This window comes from Salminus brasiliensis, chromosome 21 (genome assembly GCF_030463535.1).
Source record: "Salminus brasiliensis chromosome 21, fSalBra1.hap2, whole genome shotgun sequence".
NCBI lineage: Eukaryota > Metazoa > Chordata > Actinopteri > Characiformes > Bryconidae > Salminus > Salminus brasiliensis.
Genome location: NC_132898.1, coordinates 4,869,293 through 4,890,493, shown reverse-complemented (window position 1 = coordinate 4,890,493; position 21,201 = coordinate 4,869,293). Strand labels below are relative to the sequence as shown.

General features: G+C 45.2%; 1 protein-coding gene across 2 annotated transcripts in view; it reads left to right on the top strand.

The window, feature by feature from the left end:
- The first annotated feature begins 14,777 nt into the window (after positions 1 to 14,777).
- grm7 (glutamate metabotropic receptor 7) overlaps positions 14,778 to 21,201 on the top strand; it is a 240,853-nt gene continuing 234,429 nt past the window's right edge. For both annotated transcript variants that reach the window (XM_072665645.1, XM_072665644.1), the window contains exon 1: positions 14,778 to 16,088. In XM_072665645.1, the coding sequence (XP_072521746.1) occupies positions 15,570 to 16,088 (519 nt within the window). In that variant the 5' untranslated portion in view covers positions 14,778 to 15,569. The remainder of the gene's footprint in view (positions 16,089 to 21,201) is intronic.

Here is a 21,201-nt window from a genome sequence, read left to right as displayed (position 1 = left end):
CAGCACAACAGTCTCTAGAGTTTATTCAGAATGGTGCAATCAAAAAACACATCCAGTGAGTGGAAATGCTCTGAGGTCAGAGGAAAATGTCCAGACCCGTTGAAGCTGACAGAAAGGGTACAGTCACTCAGATGACCACTCTGTATAATTGTGGTGAAAAGCAGAAAAGCATCTCAGAATGCACAACAATACACCCAGCCTCGAGGAGAACAGGCTACAACAGCAGAAGACCACGTCGGGTTCCTCTTCTGTCCGCCAAGACCAGAAAGCTGAGGCTGCAACGGCTCAGCACAGGCTCACCAACACTGGACGGTTGAAGGCTGGAGAAACATAGCCTGGTCTGATAAGGCTGGATTCTGGATTCAGCTGGGGAACACATAGATGGTAGTGTCAGTGTTTGATACCAACAGCATGAATCCATGGGTCCAACCTGCTTGTGGAGGTGGTGGTGTAATGGTGTAATGGGAATATTTTCGTGGCTCCCTTTGAGCCTGTTAATGCCCAAACTAGACTATTCGTGTATTGTTACTGAACATCATGGCCAAAATGTATGCCTTCTAAAAGTCCAAATGTTTGTGGACACCCAATTTGCTGGGCACTACACGCTTGGAGGAAAGCGCCAGGTACCCAGCTCAACCCTACAAGCTAATAGATGCCTGTGCCAGCCAACACTGCTTAAAAGTGATGAAGGGAGGGTTTTGTGATCTCTCAGCTCTAACTGTACTCTCAAACTCGAGCTGCTGATGGCAAAGCTACATGAGCCATAGTGGTAGCGCATCGGACCGATGAGACTTGAGACTGGGTTCTGTGGATACCCCTTCTGCAAACTGTTTCTGCTGCCCTAAAAGTTCCCAAGAGCACAGTGGCCTCCACACTTCTTAAATGGAAGAAGTTTAGAATAACCCAGACTCGTCCTGGAGCCGGCCGCCACACCAAACTAGGGAGAAGGGCCTGGGGAAGGTGACCAAGAACCCAGTGGTCACTCTGGCTGAGCTCCAAAGATCCTGTGTGCAGATAGAAGAAACTTTCAGAAGGTCAACCATCACTGCAGCATTCCACCAATTTGGGCTTTATGGCAGAGTGGCCAGACAGTTACATCTGGGGGAAATCAGGCACTGCTCATCACCTGCCCGATACCATTCCTACAGTGAAGCATGATGTGGGGGGGTGTTTTTCAGCGGCTGGCATAGGTAGACTGGTCAAGGGACTGGGTTAAAGGAAAAACTGAACAGAGTAAAATCCAGAGCGCCCGGGACCTCAGACTAGGCCGAAGGTTCACCTTCAAACAGGACAATGACCCTAAACACACAGACCCAAGACAACACAGGAGTCTGTAAATGTCCTTGAGTGGCCAAGCCAGAGCCCTGACTTGAACCCAATTGAACATCTCTGGAGAGACCTTTAAATGGCTGCCCAATTCGACAGTCCCCATCCAACCTGACATAGCTTGAGGGGATCACCTGAGAAGAATGGCAGAAAACCTCCATATCCAGGTGTGCAAACCTTGTGGCATCATACCCAAGAAGACTGGAGGCAGGTGCTTAATTTATTCAAAGGGTCTGAATGTCTATATGTCAATATTTTAGTTTTTCCTTTTCAGTAAATTTCCGAAAATTGGGATAATGGGGTATTGAGTGCAGAATAATGGGGGGAAAGTCTGAATGCATCGTATGTATGTGCTTGCCCTCCTTTGTTTACATTCGTTTCCCCAGAATGAGGTAACTACCATGCAAATGGTAGACCTAGCAAGCCGATTAGTCAACTGTGCAGCTCATTTTTTGTGGCAAGGAGCCTGGAGCACATATCCCATTGCCCAAGGGTGGACGTGTAACCTTTTGGCACATAAAATCATAATTAGGGTCACTGCCTCTATTGTTAAGGGAGGCAGAGCTCTCAGCCTGTGAAAGCGAATGCTTTATAGTTTGATGGATGGTGTGTGTGGCCCTCCTTTTAGAAGTCAATAGCTGGACAGGGATGATCTAGGGAGCTGTAGCCATCTCTTATGAGCAGAGAGGCGCACAGACACGCAAAGAAGCAGAGCACTTATGAAGGCTACATTAAAAGTCTTGTTGACTTTCCTCTTGGCTGAAAAACTGGCCAGGTATTGCCTGACCCTAGCTGCGATCGGGGCGTGTAATGGTAGTGGACTGAGAGTGTGGATGTGTGTGCGTGCGGATGCAGAGTGGGTAAGATGAGGCATTGGATGGTACTTTTTTTCTTGTGAGTTATTATAAATGCATTGTTCCAAAGAACATTACAGCCGTATTCTGACAACATAATTTTTCACACCACCAATGAAAGGGTGGGATTTTGACACATTTGCGATCCCGATGTAGCAATTTTAGGGCACTGTGAGTTGAAATGAATAGCCTCATTTTCCAAAGTGCAATTCGTAAAGCCCCCATGGAGTTTGCTGCACTGTACCCATAATGAATGCGCATGTTCCATTGAGGACTACACGGCGCCACTGAGCTAAATCATGCTCAACAAGCAACTGTAGAGGCTTTTTAAAGAACTGCTCATCGTTGATCCCCCAAGGTATTGCACACTTATTTGCAGAAGTATATAATGCTGCAGCACGCCTGAAGGGTTCTCTCTATATGAAGAGTTTGTATGTCATGGAAAGGAGTGTTTCCACTAATGTGCGAGACGTCAGGATTGCAGGAGGCAACCACAATATCATTAGCTGTAATGCGATCACAGAAGTGCACTATCTGGGCAACTGTGTACTCCGCACGAGCTTGAGTGATGATTCTTCAGGGCTTAATGGCACTTTTCTCCACCCCTACCTGTTTATCTACAGGAACCACTTCATTCTTAGACCAATCAGCAGTGTTGCAGCACTGTGCACGTTGTGGCCTTGAAGTGCTTGAAGCTTGTAAAGTCATGCAACCTCCATGATCAAATTTCTGACTTCAATTTCCAGCAAATAATGGAATTCCATGGACTAATCCAATAAGAGGCAATCAAACAAGCTTGATCTGAGACTTTTAGATATTTTAGACTTTCCTATATAGATAGGAACCACTTCATTCTAAGCCAAATCAGTACTGTTCCAGCATTGTGCAAGTAGTGGCCTTAAGCTTGTTCCTGAAGCTTGGAGAGTCATGCAACCTCCAAGAGTATGACTTCAATTTCCATCAAATAATGGAATCCAACAGTCTACTCCAAGAGGGTGTTACAATGTTGTGGAAGTGGTGGCCTTGAAGTTCTTGACGCTTGTAGAGTCATGTAACCTCCATGATTAAATTTATGACCTCGGTTTTCATCAAATAATGGAATCCCATGAGCTAATCTAATAGGAGGCGATCAATCAGCCTTGACCCGAGACTTGGACTCACCATAGAACTAACCCTATTTAGGAACCACTCCATTCTTAGCAAAAACAGCAGTGTTCCAATGTTGTACAAGTGGTGGCCGTGAAGTTCGTGGTTGAGCCGTGCAACCTCCATGATCTTTAGCTTCCATCAAATAATGGAGTCCCACAGACTAAGCCGGCATAAGGTATCCACCAACTTTGGTCTGAGACTGGGATTCAGTGCAAGTGGTGGTCTTGAAATTTCTCTGTGGAGTCATGCAACCTCCACGATCAAATGGAGCCAACAGGAGGTGATCCACCAACTTTCGATCTGAGACTGGGACTCTTTTTTTCAGTATCACTGGAGGAGGGTTTAACAAGCAGACCTCGTACGGCTCAATGCTGTTTGCAGATAAATTAATAATGTTACACACTTTGCACACTTATTTGCAGAAGTATAGGAGGCTGCAGCACGCCTGAGGGGTTCTCTCAATTTGAAGAGTCTGTATGTCACGAAAAGGAGTGTTTTTATTAATGTGCAAGACTTTAGGACTGCAGGAGGTAACCACAATATCATTAGCTGTAATGTGATCACAGAAGTGCATTATCTGGGCAACTGTGTACTCCGCACAGGCCTGAGTGATGTATTCTTCAGGGTATATAGGCACTCTTATCTACCCCTACCTGTTTATCTGCATGAAGCACTTCATTCTTAGCAAAACCAGCAGTGTTCCAACATTGCGAAAGAGGTGGCCTTGAAGTTTCTTCACTGTAGAGTCATGCAACCTCTATGATCCTGTTTATATTAAATAATAGAATCCCATTGGCTAATCCAATAAGATATCATTAACCAACTTTTATCAGGGCCATAGAAGTGGGCTTATTTAGAAAACACTTCATTCTTAGCAAATCCAGCAGTGTTTCAAACATTGTGCAAGTGGTGGTCTTGACATTCCTATACTGTAGAGTCATGCAGCCTCAATCATCGAACTTACATCTTCCATGTTCATCAAATAATGAAATCCCATTGCTTAATTTAAGACGAGGTGATCAACCAACCTAGATGTGAGACATGGACTTGCCATAGAAGTCTTTCACTGTAGAGTCATGCAACCTCCACGATCCTCAGTTCTCATTAAATAATGGAATCCCATGGCCTAATCCAAAAGAAGGTGATCAACCAACCAACATTAGTGGGCTTATTCACTACCACTGAAGGATGGTTTTCCAAGCAGGCCATGTACATGTTTAACCATTGTTCAAGAGGTGGCCATAAAGGTTTTTCACTGTAGAGTCATGCAACCTCCACGATTCTCGGTTCCCATCAAATAATGGAATCCCATGGCCTAATCCAAGAGGAGGTGATCGACCAACCTTCACCGGAGACTTTTAGATATGCCATAGAAGTTGGCCTTTTTTTAGGAAATTCTTATAAAACATCATGCAAGAGGTGGCCTTGAAGTTCCTTCACTGTACAGTCAAGCAACCTTCATGACCATCAGTCTTATTTAGGGTTTGATGGCACTTTAATGGCACTTTTCCTCCTACCTGTTTATCTGCAGGGACCACATAATTCAAAGCAAAACCAGCCAGCAGTGTTTAACCATTGTCCATCAGGTGGCCTTAAAGTTTGTTCACTGTAGAATCATGCAACCTCCACGATCCTCAGTTTCCATCACATAATGGAATCCCATGGCCTAATCCGAGAGGAGGTGATCAATCAGCCTTGGACTCGCCATAGAAGTGGGCTTATTCACCACAGCTAGGGGAGGGTTTTCTAAGCAGACCTTTTACGTCTCAATTTTGTTTGCAGAAAAATAAATAAATGCTACCGCGTTTTGCTGGAAAAAGGAACAGATTGCTGAACAGCTGGTGCCAATGAGCAAAATCTTAAAAGCATGTAACTGCTTTGTATCTGGGAAAAAAAAAGCAGGCAAATATTCGTCTTCTACAAATCCAAATAAACAGAGCTTGAACAACTCAACAAAGCCACTCGGTTCATCCGGACTGTGTCAGTGTGAACCAGAAAAGTGTCCCAGTCTTGGAGTGTTGCCCGTGGTAAAGTCAAGAAATCCCCCCTCGACTTCAGCATCTCATTCCAGCACATAGCCTCCTCAACTCTCCTGTGATTTGAAGCAAACAAACGCTTTCCAGGACGCCTCTCCAGGCACTAGCTTGCTGCTCTAGGCGGGGGAGGCTATTTACCTGCCTTGGACCAGAGCCTTAATTACGCTAATGCTGTGAATGAACTGTTGAGGGCACTTTGCAAATGAGTGAAGGATAAGCTAACAATGGCCGTCACCTGCTTTCCTCAAGCCTTAAGTCACGGCCCAACTGCAGGCGTTCTCACGCCACAAGGGACGTGAGATTGGAGGTTTTCGTTTAATCGAATTAATAATGCTATCTCGCCCAAACCGCCCACACAAACAACATCCCCGGCCCCCGTCGGAAGAGTTCTCGACTGATTAAAAGGATTTCTCATTTAGCGAGGCGAGGTTGAGTAATCGTGGTATAATTATGTACCAAAAGACAGAGGCAGGTGATAATTGGCACCTGTTCTCTTTTTTGTTCGGGGTTTCCGCACTGAATTTGGCGGCGTAATTGTGGCAGCGGAACAGAGAATGAAGTGGTTCGTCAAGCGTGCCTGGATAGCACTGTTCTCCGAGTTCTCCGAGCAGAAAAAAGAAGGTTGCTTTGGTATAGCTGAAGAAAACACTTTGCATTGACAATGGAGGCTAGTTATGACCCTGCATAAACAATAATTAGGAGATGACGCCTGCAGATGACTGACATACGCAACCACTATTTTGCTGCCAGCGTATTTGCTGGAAATTTGTCAGCGAGGTTCCAGACTGGTGAATGGTGGTGACATGAAGTGTGGGACTAAGAAGTAGCATAAATATGATGTTGCTGTTTGCACTGGTTGAAATAAGAGCAGGTTTCCGACACTCAAAAGCCTTTACGAGTGCATTTTCACAGTGGGCGGTATGTGCACTCTAATTAGCTGGGATTTACGATATGGGCCTCTCTGACTTACCAATACGATGCAAAAAAGAAATGTAGTAACGACTCCTGCAACGTGGTAAAAAAAAAAATGAATAGCTAAGAATAATGCCCATTATTTTTACCTAGTTTTCAAAGCTCTGCCACCCACTCTTGTCGGTGGACAGGAGACAGAGCTAAGCCTCCTTAATTGGCCTCCTTAAATACCGTATGAGAATACGAGTGGGAAAACATGCATTCACTGGTGTGGTGTAAATGAATATCCATCACTCAGAGAAGCTTTTAGAATAAAACTGATTTGATCCACTTATAATAGGAATTGCCTTTTTTACTGCATGGCTACAGCTAGTCTAGGTCTAATAGTGCAGCACCACCTGTGGCAATGGGAGGATGGGGCTGTGTGGCTAAGGATTTCTAATTGGTAACTACATACAAAGCAGTGCAAACTGAATGGAATAGGACTCTCTGGAGTAGATAAAGATGAACCCATTGGTACTAGGCCTTCTAATGCCTGGTGTGGGCCTCCAGCATTGAGTTGTGGAGCAATGGAATCCAGCTTTAGTTTGGGCATGGAGGATGGTTCAGTGTAGATTAGCTTACGTTAGCTAGCCAGCCAGTCAGCCGGACACACAACAGCTCCACTAACTGTTTGAGCTGTATATAATATATATGTTAAAAGCCAAAAAGCTCAAGATGTCCCAGTGCAAGTTAGCGCCACTGGCTCTCGTTTTGAGGCAGACCCATAGTCACACACATGCTGCCTCAGCACTAGCCTGCTAGCCAGGCAGGAGTGGGAGGTCGAGGGCAGTAACACCACCAGGGATTTGCATCCCTTGACCAGTTTGCGCTAATTAGGTATCGAGAGCACCACAGCATTCTGCAGTGTTTTTCCCTTAATTTCTGCTATCTCCAACCTGTGTGGACTTGTAGGCCGTCTGGGGGTCCCTGAGGATTTTTGGTTTTAGAACCACTGCATTCTCCTGGAGTTTGTATTTGCATACTGTGCCTGAAATCTCTTACTTTTCACATACTGCAGTTTTTCATTTGAATGAGATGAAGCCAGTTAAATTGTTTTTTTTTTTACAGTGTATTTCCAAGTTATCCACCTTCCTCAAGAGATTGTAGACCATACTTCCAACAAAAAGGCCCATGCCTCATAAATAACTCATTCTTTTAAAGCTGTTTCCATAATATCATGCACTACGTTTGACCCCTAAACGTCGTTCCCTGAGACCTGTTTAACCATTACAGCCTCAAGAGCTTTTGAAGCAGAGCGTTAAATTATTCACGGCGCGATTCGGGTGCTGCTTTGTTTCAAACAGTGATCCAGTCTGAAATATTCATCTATACTCTAGTTACTACCAATATACTTGAAAAGCCAACATTGTCCTAAACGTAGCTGGCAAGATTGATTGCTGTGGGCACCTGATGACAGTTTCTGTCAGCAAAAAGAGCCCACAGTATGCAGGACCATTCAAAACATACAGTAAAATCCCACATCCAGAACTTTGCTGGTGGGTTCACCTGTGTACTCATCTCTATATGGATGCAATTAATTAACTGCAGCCTAATTTTTTGGGGCTTGCCTTGCTCCCTCGCAAGTCGTCGCTGGAGACTCTCTCCTATTATCACATTGGTAACACTTTATGCTAATCCAACATTCGGGACTCCACAAATGGCATAATAAGCAATTACGAATGATCAGTGAATGAAGGCCAAGCCTTGCTTGTAGCTAACAACCAATAATTAAAATTAATGTGATATTCAGGCTATGCTCAGATGAAAGATCAATAAGGATTATGCTCACCGTTGTAATCGATGCAACGCAAAGGTTGAAGCTACAGTAATTTCCTGCGTATCTGATGAAAGTGAGGTCAGATCATAAGTGGTTTCTTCAGTGCTGTTCATCTTCAGGCCTACAGTATTCCTCACAAGAAGAAAGGCCCAGCAGTTGTTAAAAATAATCCCTGCTTGGGATAATTCTACGCTTAGGTGTGCAGAGCCACTAAGGTTTTAGTAGGCCATTTTAACATAAGTAGGCCATTTTTCCTTTAGACCTTGGGTGTTATAGGCCCTCACATCTCATGTGGTTTTACTTTCAAAATGGATCTTCTTGATCTACAGGAACTGTCAAGAATGGACCATTTTGATCCAGGAGAACCCCTTTAAGAGTAGCTCTTAGAATTAAATTAATACTCACCATAATTTTATGTCATATATCAGTAACTCGCACTGGAGCCTTACAGAGAAAAGATTACCTATAAATGAAATGGGAACTGTGCTGTGGAGTACCAGAGCAGTTGGAACAGAGCAGTTTGAGAAGAAGTGGTGATCACCTACCTCAGTTCAGAGCCCCTATCTGATCGTGCTACAGGAAAGCTGCTTGTGAAATATGAAAATCAGCAATCTTCTCAAGGCCTTCGCTTGCCCCTGCATGTGCACAGCGTGTAAAATCAATAGCAGAATTTTCATCTTTGTTTATCACAGCAGTAGCCATTCCACTGCTTCATAGAAGGCCTGCTGAAAAACAGTGGCTTTGGGGCTCATGGTGAGGTATGTCCTTGTTTTAGGATTTGGGTCACAGTGGAGAGGAAAAGGAGGCCCCAACCTTTAGCAGTAGGATGTAAATTGGGTGCCTGCTGGTACATGCCTGGGTAGAAGAGGAGCTTAAGTGATGGTCTGGGAAAGCAATTATCTAGCCACACCCCACACACTTCACATTAAAGCAGCCAACCTGGCAACATGCATGACAACATGTCTAACCCATGGGGGAAAGCAATGTGTGAGGATAATAGGACGTATTGAGTAGCAACATTATCAGATGTTTGAAGAGAGGTTAGATTACACATGATGTGAGAAACAGTACAGCTTACAGATTTGAGGTGACAACAAAAGCAGGGTCTAATTGATGTAAATTATTTCTCACTTGAAGCCTGAGGTGTGGATCATGAATGTTCTACTCATACCACCACTGGAAAATTCCCAGCCAACATGCTCGTGTGGGGCTCACATTGGTAGGTTCCAGGTGGGCATGGGCTCTGAGTGGGTTGGTACATGTGTTGTCACTGGGACCCAGTTGGGTTTCCCAAATAGGCCCAATCGTAACAGCCCACCTTAATCTCACATAGGTCCCATCGAGGCTCTATGTGCCATGTGTACAACCCAGATGAGGCCCATGTGTAACCCATCCTGGTCCCATTACTGATCCTGGTGGGCATCCACATGTGGGGCCAACATGGAACCTGTGGACAAAATATTCTGGTTCCCAGTTGGGCTACCCATACAGGCCCCACATAGGCATGTTATATGGGAAAACATCCTTTCTAGTGGAATGCAAAAGTTTGGGCACCCCTTGTAGAGTAAAAATGAGCTGATTTTATTTAGAGGACTGGCAAAACCTTCAGCTTGCGCCTCTTGAGATGGGTCAGTTGATGTTCTTCTCAGGAATTCTTCACCATTTTCTCACCAAACATACCTTTCCTACATACCTCAAACATACCTCATTTCACCAAAGATCTTCATCAGTCAACATGATGTTCTTCCAAAATGCCATCAGCCTTATTTAGATGTTATCTAGATCCTTTGGAAACTTCTGATGGAAATGTTGTGGCAAGGATGCAGGAAAGTTTTTCTTCTAATACTTCTTCCATGAAAGTCATATTTCTGCAGGTGTTGAACAAACCTCTCCAGAGTCTCCAGAGTCTCCAGAGTTTGTTGAACCTTTCTGAAGGTCAGTTATCAAGAAAAATTCTGAAATAAGACAAAACAGAACTTACAACACAGAACATACTGGACCCACAGTAAGTAGAGAGACTGCAGATGACCTAGTGAACCTAGTGACATAAAAGTGCATGATAAGACAGGTAACAGTATTGCAGTAGAATTCAATGTTCACTTCAAATTTCAAAAGCTAGAGATCTATGGTGCCTCCCAGAGGGCAAAAGCTAAAAAATACATTGTGCTGGATGTGTTGAGGGTAGTGCAGGTAGTGCATGTGTCAAACAGCTCTGGGGGCCGCGGGTTGTGGGTTCAGTGCTCTTTGTGGTCACTGTCTTTGAGGAGATTTGTGTGTTCTCCCAGTGTCCTTGCGAGTTTTCTCCTCCGGGTGCTCTGAGTTCCTGCCTCCCAAAAAATACACCTGGTAAGGTGTGTGTGTGTGTTTCTTGTATGTGGTACCCTGCAATGGACCGGCTCCCTATCCAGGGGATATTCCTGTCTTGCACCCAGTGATTCTGGGTGGGCTCCAGACCCACCACGACCCTGACTGAGAAGAAGAAGACAAGAAGATGGATAGATGGATGTGTTGAGGACTGATATATATGATTACAGTCTGTTTCTCATGGGAGGGGGGCACTGATTTTATTTCCCAAAATTCCACCCCAATTATCTAACCCATTTGTCAGTACTCTCCGACACAGGGAGGGTGCGGACTGAGACAGGCACACCAGCCACTGTCCCTTTTCCAACTGCTGCCAATACCATGTCACTGGGCAACCGACCAACTTGCTGGGTACCCAGCTCTGATGCAAGCCGTACCCGTGCCAGCCAGCATCACACTGAAGTGATGTGGGGAGAGAGGTTTATCTACCCACCCGGAGACCCACCAGGAGACCCACTAGGAGGAAGGCCAGTGGTGCTCCCTCGGGCTCCGGCTGCTGATGGCAGGGAGCATGGTGGCAGCGCCTTGGTCCACTAGACCACTCAGAGCCCCATCTTGGAGGATTTGTTAATAATGCATTGCAGTTGCATTATTTAGTATTAAGTTATAATTAAGCCCATACCTAACTGCAACTACATGTCTGTATAAATTTAATGTAATGTAAAGGGGGTTTGGGGTCGAGACCTAAGCTTGAAGTTCTTGGGTTTAGATGAAGAGCAGAAGACTATTGTCATCCATGAATTCAGCCTGTTTAAAGCTTTACTGAAGGCTGATATAGAGCTGATAATGTCATTAAAAAGGTCTTAATTAGATTCTGCTTAATTTAGCAATCCAGAGTGAGGTTATGAACTGCATATTTGCTCTAAATTTAGCAATGATTTCATTGCTTCCATTTTATAACTGCTATAACAGAGAAGAATCCCTCGAATCAGGCATTTGCCATGAAGTATATTTGTAAAGTCATTCCACCAAATCTTATTTATCTGTTATTAACGAGTCTTATTGTCTCTGCAAACACCTGCCAAGGCGTCAAGTTATATAAGAGGGAATATGGTAAAGCACACTGTGCAACTTTGGACGCACAAAGGACGCAGCGGTGTACTGGGTTGTTGTTGTTGTTCTAGAGCTGTTCCTTTTGCCGTGACACTCTTGGCATGGCACTGCAGTACATAACAATACACTCTTGGCACTGAATTAACCAGTTGCTATGAGGGGAAAAAAACAGGGTGCACGTGGCAAGCTTCCAGCAAATCCGACTACCACGCTCCAGCTGATAAAAGCAGAGGGAGCTGCCAAGGTACTGACGCTTACCTTAAAATCTGCTATTATGATTAATTACTTCTATATCATTTTTGCAGCGAAGTGTCAGACCTTGGTCGTGAATAACACCTTAATCAGGTGTTGGAAGGAGTTTAAACACGTAATAGTAATTTAATTAGCACACAAGAAGGATCTGCAATCTTCCTCTGGCCTTGAGGACTACGTTGTGGGTGCATAAACATGTCAATGGAGGCTAGATGGACGGTTAACTATGCACCATGCAAAGATGTCGAGATTTGGGCGACCAATTCAGCGCTAACAGAATATAAAAGGCCATGTTTTGGGCCTGAGGTTGATTTGAACCTCCGTTGTTTCCATATTTGGGATGATTTATTCCTTTTCAGGAGTTGAGCTGCACAACACCAACTAATCTCCATGTAATTGGGGTCTAAAACATCTCTGATTGCACCTTTAAAGCAGTGCTGAACGCAGCGACTCAGCGGAGATTAGAATAACGTGAAAAGCATTCCCTCTGTGAACGCACTTACCCTGTTTTTCATTACTGTCACATGATGTGATGCTTTTAAAACTTACACTCTCACTTAAAATAAAGGTAATACAACATTTATTTCATTGACGCCACAGAAGAACCACTTTTGGTTCCATAAAAAAACATTTCTGAATTTCTGAAATTGAGAAATGTGAGGATGTTTCAATTTTTAATAAAGAACCTTTGCATCAAAAGAAACAGCCTTACAAGTTCTTTACAAGTTCTTTACAAATTCACATATGTGTATAATTTTTTTTTAATGTAATCAAAGTGGTTCTTCTGTGGCACTGCTCAAAAAACACTTTGTAGAACTTTTCCCAGCTAATATGTCAATGTGGGGCCTATATGGGTAGCCCAGTTGGAAGCTTTTAGAACCAGAACGTTGTGACCTCGGGTTTCACGTTGGTCCACCAACATCAACGATGGGGCCAGGGCTCCATCTGTGATGAACACTGCACATGGGTTCTAGATGAGACCCATGTGAAAATAAGGAGGGCTGTAATGATAGGTGGCCATTTGGGAAGCCCAACTGGGTTTATTTAAGCCCCATGCAAGCTTGTTGGCTGGGTTAGTTTTTAGAGTGCATTTTGACTTTGACCTTCTGAGAGAGCAGAGAGTAATTCTGCTAGAATTATAAATGGAAAATTAATTAGAAGAAAACCTTTAAGATTTTACCGTCAGAAGATGTCAAAGGAACAACTAAAAATACTGGATGCATTCTGGAAACGAGTCTTGTTGAAGTTCTGATGAAGTTAAGATAAAACGTCCTGGCTGCAATGAGCAAAGAAATGTTTGGAGATGAAAAGGTGCAGAAATTCATGAAAAGAACATCTCTCCAACTGTTAAGCTCAAGGTGTATCAATTGTGGTGCAGCCAGTGGCATGGGGAACATTATGGTAGAGGAAAGAATGGAGTCAACCAAATAAGTACCAGGAGTACGAGGAATTTCTCTTGGGGCCAGCAAAGTCTGAAAGCAAACAACATACAGTCAGTAAAAAACGATAGGTTCTAGAGCTCAACACTAATCCTAAACACACCTCAAAATCCACAATGGACTACCTCAGGCGGCGCAAGCTGAAGGTCTTGCCATGGCCCTCACAGTCCACCGTACTTAAAATATTTCAAATATCATAAAAAGAAACCTGTGGATAGATCTCAAAAGAGCAGCAAGATGACCCAAGAATCTCACAGAAGCTGGGTGAAAATCCCCCAAACAAGCGAGAGCAGGAAAGGAAAGAAGCACCATGCAAAAGTTTGGGCACCCAGAGATTTCAGCTCTCAGATGTATTTTTACCAAGGTCTCAGACATTAATTAGCTTGGCAAGGCAAATTCCGAAGCTTTACACATACCAGCTCCTCAAACCTCGTCCCAAACAGCATTTACAAGCTGTGATACTTGCTGAAGAGGGCTATACTGACCATCTAGGGGCAGTGGTGGCTCAGCAGTTAGAGCTCCGGGCCGTTGATAACGGGGTTGTGGGTTTGATTCCTGGGCTCGGCAGGCTGCCACTGTTGGGCCCTTGAGCAAGGCCCTTTACCCTCGCTGGAGTTGGCTGCCCACCGCTCTGGGTGTGGACACATTTCGCTTTACCCAAACTTTGAGCTCTGATCCATTTTCCTTTTTTTTGTAACTTTCAAACTGAAGAAGATTTTTATGCCTTCATGCCTTTTTGAAAATCACGTCTTTTGACAGTTTTACTAGATTTCAGGAATACCCAAACTTTTGCATGGCAATATATGAATCCCTCAGGATGCTGGAGCAGGCAGACCCCCCACCCCCTCATCCTCCTCCTCCTCTAATTTCGGTTGTGAAGCTCGAGTGGGCGCCACTGACAACTAAGCCGGTGAGGAAAGGCTTCACACGGTGTCCTCTCGCCTTATGCCGCTGTGGGCTGTTAGCACGACAGCTAATCGCCTCAGCATTTTACAGTTTCTTTGATTTTGTAGAGATATCGAGTTTGGGGTGCAGTGAAAAAAGGAAAAGAAGACTACAGATAAAAATATACGAGTGTGTGTGTGTGTGTGAGAGAGAGAGAGGCTGAGTGAGAGAGATAGATGGGTAGATGGAATAGATAACTAGAAGAAATTGAACTGAACCGAACTTATCGAGGGAGTTTTGCCATATCGGTTTAGTTTTACAGCCTGTAAAACTGCACAGCGTGTCTTACGACGACCCGCTAAACCACCGTCCACGACGGTTGGGTTTTGCCGTTGGGTTTCGTAGCCGAACCGGATCGGAGACGTTTGAAAAATGCATATTTGATTCAGGGTGGAGGCGTTATTTCATAACACACCCGCATTCCGACAAACCCCGCCTTCATGCGCTAGGATTGGCTGGGAGTTCAGCGGATCGCGCTTGAGTCAGGACAACTGGCCAATCCCAGAGCAGGCGGCGGAGCGTCCCTAGCCAACCCTAGCTGGGGAGGGCGGGGTTTGCGGGAAAACGGGTGGGAAAAGAAAACAGCACCGGGCTGAGCGAGGGGAAGCGTCATTCCTACAACTCGAGCTCCGGAGAAGACGCTCGTGTTATCCTCAGCTCGGTTTCGCTCTTCTGGGAATTCTTTGGCTTCTTTGGCTTCAGGACACACATCATCTCACGGACCACGCACCGTCGTTTCCCTCACTCGGATGGAGCTCTTGGTCCACCTGGCGAAGTTATGCTAGTCGATACAAGTAGAAGATAAAAGCAGAGAATGGCTGAGATTTCTGCTGGTTCCCCTCGCGGAGCTCGCGTTGTAGTGAACTTACGACGTCCGTCGTAAGTTCCGCGTCGACGGTAAAGTTGTATCGGCCAGTTTTATCGGATTGCGGCGTTTTGCTCCAACTCAGTTCGCGGCTAGCAGCTGTGGCAGCTGAGCGGCGGTTGGAGGTTTGGAGCTTCGCAGCTTCGCGGTTCTCCGGTGGAATACTGAGGTACTTTTTGGGGAAAGCCGTCGTTTTTTCGCCACCATGCTGGTGGTGTGTGGATAATAAAGGTTTTCTGAAGGTACTGTGGTGTTATTTCCTTCTCTTCGGTCTGTTTTCCTGTCAGGAACTGAGGAAGAAGGGTTATGCGAGCAACAAGCTACGCAGCTATGCTGCTTTTGGCCGCTCGCGCGCGCATTCCCAACGAGTAACGGTCGTCAGCGGTGTTTACTTTCAAATTTTACCTCAGAAATTCCGTTAAAATCCCAACGTTTCCTCACGAAAATGCCCCTTGGCTTCACTCCGGCCTCCCCCAACTTAGTTCACCCGAAAGCGTGAACACCTTCTCGCCCGTTTTTCCTCTCCTCCATTCGACGGGCGGCGCGGGTAAGACCATGGCCAGGCGCGCGCTCGCCCAGCGGTCGCCGGCGTGCCCTCGCGCGTTCCCCTGGAGGCTGCTGTGGGTGCTGGAGGCGCTGCTGGCCGCGGCCGCGGCGCAGGAGACGTACGCGCCGCACTCGATCCGGATCGAGGGCGACGTGACGCTGGGCGGCCTCTTCCCCGTGCACGCGCGAGGCGTCGCGGGCGAGCCGTGCGGCGACGTGAAGAAGGAGAACGGCATCCACCGGCTCGAGGCCATGCTCTACGCGCTCGACCAGATCAACAGCGACGACGAGCTGCTGCCCAACATCACGCTGGGCGCGCGCGTGCTCGACACGTGCTCGCGCGACACGCACGCGCTCGAGCAGTCGCTCACCTTCGTGCAGGCCCTCATCCAGAAGGACACGTCGGACGTGCGCTGCACCAACGGCGAGCCGCCCGTCTTCGTCAAGCCCGAGAAGGTGGTGGGGGTCATTGGGGCCTCGGCCAGCTCCGTGTCCATCATGGTGGCCAACATTCTGCGCCTGTTCCAGGTGAGAGCGCGCGCGAGGGAGCCCGGAAGGGTGTCTCGTGGGAGGATGGGGTTCGCAGAAGTTAGGTGTTGTGGGGCAGCAGGGCACGTGGGAGGTGTTATGGGGCAGTGTGATGGGTCACATGCGTCATCAGGTAGTGTGTTAGTGTGTGTTTGGTAATAGGAGACAGTGTGTTGGTTTTTATGACATAACTGGGTGTTGACTGCTCACATGGCAGTGTGCTGGGTATTACTGGACAGTGTTGGGTATTGTTGGACAGTGTTGGGTATTGTCGGACAGTGTTGGGTATTGTGGTCAGTGTGTTGGGTATTGTGGGAGAGTAGATTTGGGTAGACTCAACAGTGTGTTGGGTATTACTGGACAGTGTTGGGTATTGTTGGACAGTGTTGGGTATTGTGGTCAGTGTGTTGGGTATTGTGGGAGAGTAGATTTGGGTAGACTCAACAGTGTGTTGGGTATTACTGGACAGTGTTGGGTATTGTTGGACAGTGTTGGGTAATGTGGTCAGTGTGTTGGGTATTGTGGTCAGCGTGTTGGGTGTTGTGGGAGAGTAGATTTGGGTAGACTCAGCAGTGTGTTGGTTATTAGGACCTATGTTATATTTGGTGGTATGGTTAGTGTGTTGAGTATTGTGGCAGATGGGAGCATGGGTAAATGCAACAGTATTGGGTATTAGAGTCTATGGTGTATTTTTGTTATAACAGTGTGTTTGGTCATATGTTGTACAGTGTTGGGCAATGGTCCAGAACTGAAGCAGAACTGGAAATTGTGTTTGGTATATGTAGCAGTGTATTTTTTGGACAGTGGTAAATGGTATGGGACACTGTGTTAGGTCATATGAAACATTATGTTATTATTAAAGAAATTTGGTGTTACAGTGGATTGGTGTGTTTGGGATATAGTGTGTTTGGTATTTTTGGTGTTAGCCATCATAATGTAATGGATGTGAATGGGTCTGAATGCAGTTCTTCTACCTGTGTGAAATAATCTCCACTCTTGTTGCTCCTCCAACACCAGCACACACCAGCAGCGTTGCATCACTCAAACATGAAGACCGTTTTAGCATTGCTGGAATAACAGACAGCTGCAGAGATGGCAGAAGCGATGGTGAGACATGTACATTTCTGACAAGCGTTGCACTGCAGTGTCCAAGCTTTTTTTTTTTGGACAGCTCCCTTCCCTATTTACCCCTTCACGGTAGTGCTGTAAGAACAGCATCTTCCCCGTAGTGGTGCCGAAAGAACAGCTCCCTATTTCCCACAGTGGTGCTGAAAGAACAGCTCCCCACTCTTTGCCGGGGGTGCTGAAAGAACAGCTCCCCCTTTCTCATCGTGGTGCTGAAAGAACAGCTCCTCTGCTCTCCGTCGTGGTGCTGAAAGAACAGCTTATTCTCTCGTGGTAGTGCTGATAGAACAGCTCCTTTTCCCAGTACTTCAGCTCCGGCCTCACATATCATGCGCTCACGCTCGTGCAAACGCCATCATGTCTTTTTTTTTTCTTCTTTTTTTGGCCAAAGCTCTCCAAGCCTGGTAGCATTTCGCCCACACCAACATGTACGAAGCAAGTGTGAATGAGTTACAAGGCGAGCCTCACCAATTCACGTTGCTGTGAGTGTGTGTATTGCAGTTTGAAGTGCAGTGTGCAAAAGCTCTGACAAGCTCTGAACATAAATCCTAGGGAATCTTAAGAAATGCATTGTGTATCATTGTGAATGAGCACCGTCTTCATACATATTCACAGTGGGCATTTGAGTAGCATTTGCTGCTTTAAATATGGTGTTAGGTCACGTGTATGCCGTAAGTACCCTGACAGTTGTGCTCAGTAATAAGTGCAGTCTGTTCTGGAGTTTTTGTACTAGCTTTGTTCGGCCTGATACCACGATTAAAACGGTAACTCCCCTATCTGGTTCCCTGTAATGGCGTGAGTGGATTATCCAGCTTTATCCATGCTCCACATTAGAGATAAATATAGCTAATGAGGTCCCACTGGTCCAGTCAGATGCTGGGATGTTCAGATGTTTCTCCTGTCTTCTGCACCATTTGCCAGTGAATAGTCCCTCTCTGCCTCTCTCCCTAGCCAAGGCTTTGAGACATCCTAAGTTCTAAGATTTGTTTCGGGAATAAAATGGTCAGTCCTCAGCTGCTGGTACGTGCCTTTGATCTGCTGCATTTTATCATTTTATCAAAGACATTCTCTAAATCTAGCTTCACCAAGACAGCATCTCATTCACACTCAGCATCTGCGAGCAATTTAGACCCCAAATAGTGCAATTAACAGCTCACATCTTTTTTTTTTTTTTAACAACTCGTTGAATTAGTGATGTTGGAAGCTCCTATTTTTGGTTTGTTTGAGGCAAATAATTAATGCATTAATATCGAACCAGTTTTGTTGATTTTCCATTGTTTGCTTTTGTGTCTTGACATAAAGCATGAATGAATTAGACAGTCACGTATCAGAGTATTGACAACAGAAGTATGTTGTTGTGACCTGTGGTGAGATATTGATTTAGCAATTGAACCTATATCCAAGCAGCTGCATCAGTATGGTGCTTTAAGAAGCAAGTGGCTCAGTCAGGTAAAACACTGCTGAGTTTACCACCAAACGAGAAACAGCCAAAAAAAGGTGACCCAAGCCAGTTTTGCGATGCATATTGAATGCTCTAAAGCAAACTATCACATATCAGCTTAACCCCTTAACTCTCCAAGGCTTATTACACACTAATGTGTATTGCTCAGTGGCTACAGGGGCTTCTGATAAAACTGGTGGGGCTATTAACATGGCGGTCCATGGGCTGTTTAAGAGGTTAATGCAGTTGTTTTTTTGTCTGCTTTTTTAATCAGAGATTAATTCTGATGAAGTAGCATTGCAAAACCAAAGCCTTGTGTGTCTCAGCTCTTCTTTTGGGAAAGTTACTCAGTTCCATCAAGCCATGCGCCTGAGAGTTTTTCACTAGTTCTCACTCAAACTAGGTTGTTTACAAGCATCTGGGTTGATATTTTTAGAATAGTCTCTCCCTTTGGTTCGGCAACCTCCTGTGCGGTTTGTGGTTATATTTTGGAGGCTTGGGAGTCGATGGAAGGGAATATGAGAAAACAGATCATTTGACACAATTTATGAGGCATAACCCACATTAAGGCTTCACCCTAAGAACTTTCTGTAGACCACACAAATGTATCTTCAGCTTTCAGACTCCGTATTATATGTATCAAACTCACCTAGATGTGGTTTGCCCAGTATCTTAGTGATTGTTATGTTATGATATGTATTAATATTTTTATTTGGATGCATGTCTGTCAAGCCCATCCCTTCTGGTCCTGAGAGGAAAGATGGATAGCGATTGGATCTGGTTCTTTGCAATCCCAGCGACATTTATGATAAGCATCTGCAGCACTTTACTCACAAGCCATGTTCTGTTCAAACAGATGCTGCTCTTTCTTATTGATTTCATATAAAACACATCAATATCTTGCCACATCTATAATGTTCCAGGAAGACCTCAAATGAACAAAGGTCCATGCTATCATGGTTCTCCAATAGTATGTTAGTGTCTATTGATTTCTGGTGCGTTTCGTATGTTTGCATGGGCCTAAATGAGCTGGTGCCTTAAGCCCTGGTAAGTACAGTATATGCTAGCTATCACTCACTGTCAGGTCACCAAGATGGAACTGACAATGGCCTCGGTGGGCAAACTCTAAAAATATCGCTGTCTGGTGGAGCATGGAGTTTTTTCACATAGCCCTTAACCTACAAACTGAAGTGTTCCGTAGCTCGGCTGATTCAACGCCTGTCTGAAAACTTGAAATGACAAGCGGGATGCTGTTGTTTGCAGGATGGTTCTGTTGGCAATTTCACGGCTTCAGTTACTTCAGTGCCCATACTTTGTGAAAGATGTGTAGAAAACAGTAGAAGAGAGCCTTCGAGGGGGTGTCTTAAAAACGGGTTGCTTAGTGGGATTGATGGGATAGTTGAACCCTATCATATAAAGATCCAAGCTCTGACACATGCTGTGGGTGGCTGTTCTTGAGAGCATAATTGTCAGGGGTGCTTCGTGCCAAGCCTTGGGCGATTACGCATGGGAGTACAGCTCAGTCCGAAGGTGTTCGGGCAGTGTAATGCCAACATTTGTTTTGGTGTAGTGTAAAGTAAACCCTGCCTTTCTAACTCAAACAAGGCATCAAACAAGGCGGTCTCGGCCCATTTAAGAACTCTGGTGCAGTTTGTTTGAAGTTGAAGTTCGTAAGGCATCTAAACCAACCAAATGCAAATGAGTTGTGCACGGGCCCAAGGTGCCGCAAGGTCTAATACCAACCCTACCCACTCTCTCCACCAACGCCCCGCCGTCCACTTTTGGGTCTTGGTGCTGACCTGTCCACATTTCTGTGCTTTAACTTCTTCTGTCTGATGCTTTAGTTTAGCAGGGCTGTGTCCTAAACCGCACACTACCACACTACTACACAGGGTTTCAAAACTAGCCATAAGAATAGCATCCATGAAAATAGTTGCCTCAGGAAAGTGAAGAGGTTTGTGAGTTTGGGACGCAGCCACAGCAACGTTAAACTGTCCAGATGTAACATTAATGTCATTCCATGAATAAATTAGCATGTGTACGTTATCTAATTAAGACTGTGATTTAATAAGACGTAAGGTTTAAGGATCCACAGTTTTTTTCCTTTAGGTATTGCATGGATTACACAGAGCCTGCAGGACTAAAATCTGACAATGTCTTGTTTTCTAGCTTTGTTTTCTAGTCCGGACGGCCAAGGGAAACGAGCTACAAGTATAAACACAAGACCATAGTAGTGAATGACTGGACAAGACAGGCTGTCAAGAATGAAACCCGTTGAAGAGACCAAGCACACTGTCTTGAATGCTGGCATAGACGTGTGAAAGACTGCCATACAAAGACGAACCCACCAGCAAAAATGATAACTCAATTTCGAGGCTGCATTTGGCACTGTGGAATATGGACAAGGATTAAAAGAACTCCTGTAGGGCCCGTACTTTATCTAAAGAGCTTGTTTGAAATTCCAGTGACATTTCAGTTAAATATTTGCACCGGTTAAATCCCAAGCCATGTCCTGCGCAAACCTATGCTGCTCTTTTATATCGATTT